At 47.0% G+C, this 3,120-nt stretch overlaps 1 protein-coding gene across 1 annotated transcript; it reads right to left on the bottom strand.

Moving 5' to 3' along the window:
- Positions 1-278: 278 nt before the first annotated feature.
- Positions 279-2,919, bottom strand: LOC123922227. The gene is made up of 3 exons (XM_045974966.1): positions 2,906-2,919; positions 770-2,765; positions 279-563 (listed from the first exon to the last, which is right to left on the bottom strand). The coding sequence occupies exons 1-3, from the start codon at positions 2,917-2,919 to the stop codon at positions 279-281; spliced, it is 2,295 nt and encodes a 764-aa protein (XP_045830922.1).
- Between the last annotated feature and the right edge of the window lie 201 nt (positions 2,920-3,120).

Genomic DNA, 3,120 nt, shown 5'->3' with positions numbered 1-3,120 from the left:
CTCAGAAGAATCCCACAAAGTTAAAATCCCGCCCGAAGCCCCCACCGATGGTCTAAAGGAAAACCCATGAAAGGAACTACCCCAAAGACTTGAACAAAGAAGAACATCGCAGTTTTGTAACTTCGTCTCCTGTAGACAAAGAATAAATGGTTTCAGATCCCTCACCAATTTACCCACTTCCTTCCTCTTCTCCATCCCACCCAACCCTCTTATATTCCAAGACACGATCTTCATTCGCAAACACTCACCCCCCGAACAAGCAAAAGAAACGCGCAAAACTAGCGCCCATGCTCACTACGAGGTCCTCCCACCGAACCCCGACCTGAATTTTCCTTCTTTCCTTTGCCCGCCCTTGACAAAATATTAAACATATTCACGTTGTCTCCCTTGAACTTCAACCCAATCGCTTTCCCTATACCCCAAACATCGTCCACTGCCATATGATCATTTCCTTGAACAGCCACCCAGTTCGTCCAATCATTGTTAATGGATCCGGATGAGGAAGACTCTCCACTGGGGACTTGGCGACTCACTGTACAAGAGCGATTGACATCATCCCCCACCTGCGTCGACGAACACGTTTTTTCAAAACTTTTAGAACCTCACGACGATCCTTGGTTGGCATCCTAGCAACTCTTTTAATACTATGAAGCGGGTGGCGGAGTATCCCACAAGCCTTCCTTTTCAAAGGATCCTGCTGCCCTTTCGATATAAGACTCTGATCAGGATGAATCCCCTTCCTACCTTTTTTGCTCGCTGAAAAAATTACCCCAACATCCCCGTGATTCTGATCATTTAGCCATTCCAAACTCCATGGCCCCGAAATGACGGAACGTTTTACCTCAGGAGGACAAGAATTTGTGCGTTTCACACGGACCGTCCGAACAGGGGAATGAACCTGAGCCTCCACCACAACAGATGGTTTATCTTGCCTAACACCTGAAACCTGAGAGTTCGGCCTGACTTTAGAAAAAATCTCATCATTAATAGAGCCTGACCTCGGAGAATCAGACCTCTGCACCAGCCTCCTCTCAGATTCCCCGGCCTTTTGCTTGACCAAGGATTCTTCTTCACGCTGGCTTTGAACATCAATACAAGCCGCATCCTCTAGCCCTTCTGTGATGTTATTAATCAACAAGTCAACATCACGGCTGACTTCCGGATCCACGTGACCCTCGCCACACTCCGATTGGACCGCCTCCGACCCTCTTTCCTCCTCCACAAGGCAATAGTCTTCTCCCAAAGCATACCCCCACTCCTCCACAATCTTAACATCCACCTGACCACCATCAACCAAGATACTCTCAACACTATTAATGATGTCCAGGTTGGGTGTAGCTATCAGAACCCGTGCAAAATCAAGTTTGTCCTTTTCAACGGAACAACCATCCGTACGCAGAAAACGCCCACAATCTAAAACACAGAGCTTGAAAAATTCCACGTTCCAAGCGTGAAGTGGGATCCCGTAAAGACGAACCCACGCACCTCTCCGATAAGGCTGCATATCTGTTTCCCAGCGAGTCCAATTCGAGAAGAATAATTGGAAAAACTCTTTAGCATTAATCACCGTCCTCATGACATCACCACCCGCCAAACAACGCAAGAAGACTTTATCAGCCCCCATAGGAATGAGAACCAAATCCTTAAAACCTGCATCCAATATCCTATCCTGAACCAAAGGGACCGCCTCTCCATTGATAATGGTGGCCACTACACCACTGCTAGCCCACATCACATCAGCATTTTTAGAGCGGTAGCTCTTTCTAAAGCGTCTACATTCCTTCACGGTAGCTGCTTGCGTTACATCCTTCTCCGGTGGCGGCACAAACCCCTCTTTATGAGCAATCTGATGGGTTAAATTAATCTTTCGCGCCCCTAGCTCCACTACTATTTCCCCCACCCGCACTTCTTCGCGTTGAGGTAGTCTCTCCGGCAGCTTAATGCCCTCCTCGTTTATATTGGAATCTTGAAGCTTCAATGATTCTTGCTTCCCCTCCTGCAATAATGGAGCACCTACTTGTTCCTTTACAACCTTATGCGACTCCATTTTCCTATCCACTCTCGAAAAGTTGCGTTCAAACATCGCAACGCTTGCTTTGACACGAAAATTGCCGAACCAGACATTGTTTAATGCATTCGTCATTTTAGAGACATTCTTAACATTAAAATATTTTACGAAACCATAGGGTTGACCAAACTTATTCCTCTTTTTAGCTACATACACATCTTCCAGAATGCCACAAACTTCAAAACCTTTTCTAAGATAAAACTTAGGCAATTGCGCCGGAAAATTTGTAAAGTAAAAAGAGACATACCGCTTAAGGTTCGAACCCGAAACAATGTCCTTGGAACCAGCTATCACACCATTTCCGACCTCCTTGATCTTATCACTGCCTTCCTTCACACTACCAACAGTGTCCTTTCCAACTTCAATCCGGCCACCACCATGCTCAAACTGCGCAAGCCTATCCTCTTTCGAAACACCGTTCTGCTGCACACAATCAAAACCCTTCCCAACCTCCACAGTCCTCCTATCACCGTCAAAATCCAACCGCCGGCGCCGACACACCGATTTGGATCGATCAAAGAAATCACTTCGATCATGGCAGCGCTTGCTTTCCTCTCCACCGCGAAAATTCAGCCGCCGATCATGAACAGATGGAGATCGCGATTTGCACCTTCTCTTCCTTGAATCATGTCGGCTGGAAAAAAGAAAACCACGTCGAGCGAAATTGCGTTGATCCCCACTGTAACGCGATTGAATACTGCCAGAACGGAAACGATCGTGCGTGAAATGATTGGGAGAACGATGATGATCGAATAAGCAATGATCTCTAGCAGATGAGTACGATCGTGTCGCATAGTTTTGTCTGGTCTGTTTTGAAATGTATCGTTCTCTGCTTGCCTCTCTGCGCCCATTCCGACCTCGCCGTCTCACTTCGGTCCATTCTCCGCTAACTATCGAAGCACCCCCCCGTTTCTGCCTTGCTTTCGGTGAAGGCGATGACCGGAACGGCTGCCCTAGGTAGGCCCTAGGTGCAGCGCCTCTCTCTCTCTCTCTCCGCCTCTCTCTCTCATTATTATTATCTCAATCTAAATTTTTATTGGAGATGTTTTTAT

Source organism: Trifolium pratense, linkage group LG4, assembly GCF_020283565.1.
Source record: "Trifolium pratense cultivar HEN17-A07 linkage group LG4, ARS_RC_1.1, whole genome shotgun sequence".
Classification (NCBI taxonomy): Eukaryota; Viridiplantae; Streptophyta; class Magnoliopsida; order Fabales; family Fabaceae; genus Trifolium; species Trifolium pratense.
This window is presented reverse-complemented; position numbering and strand designations above follow the sequence as displayed.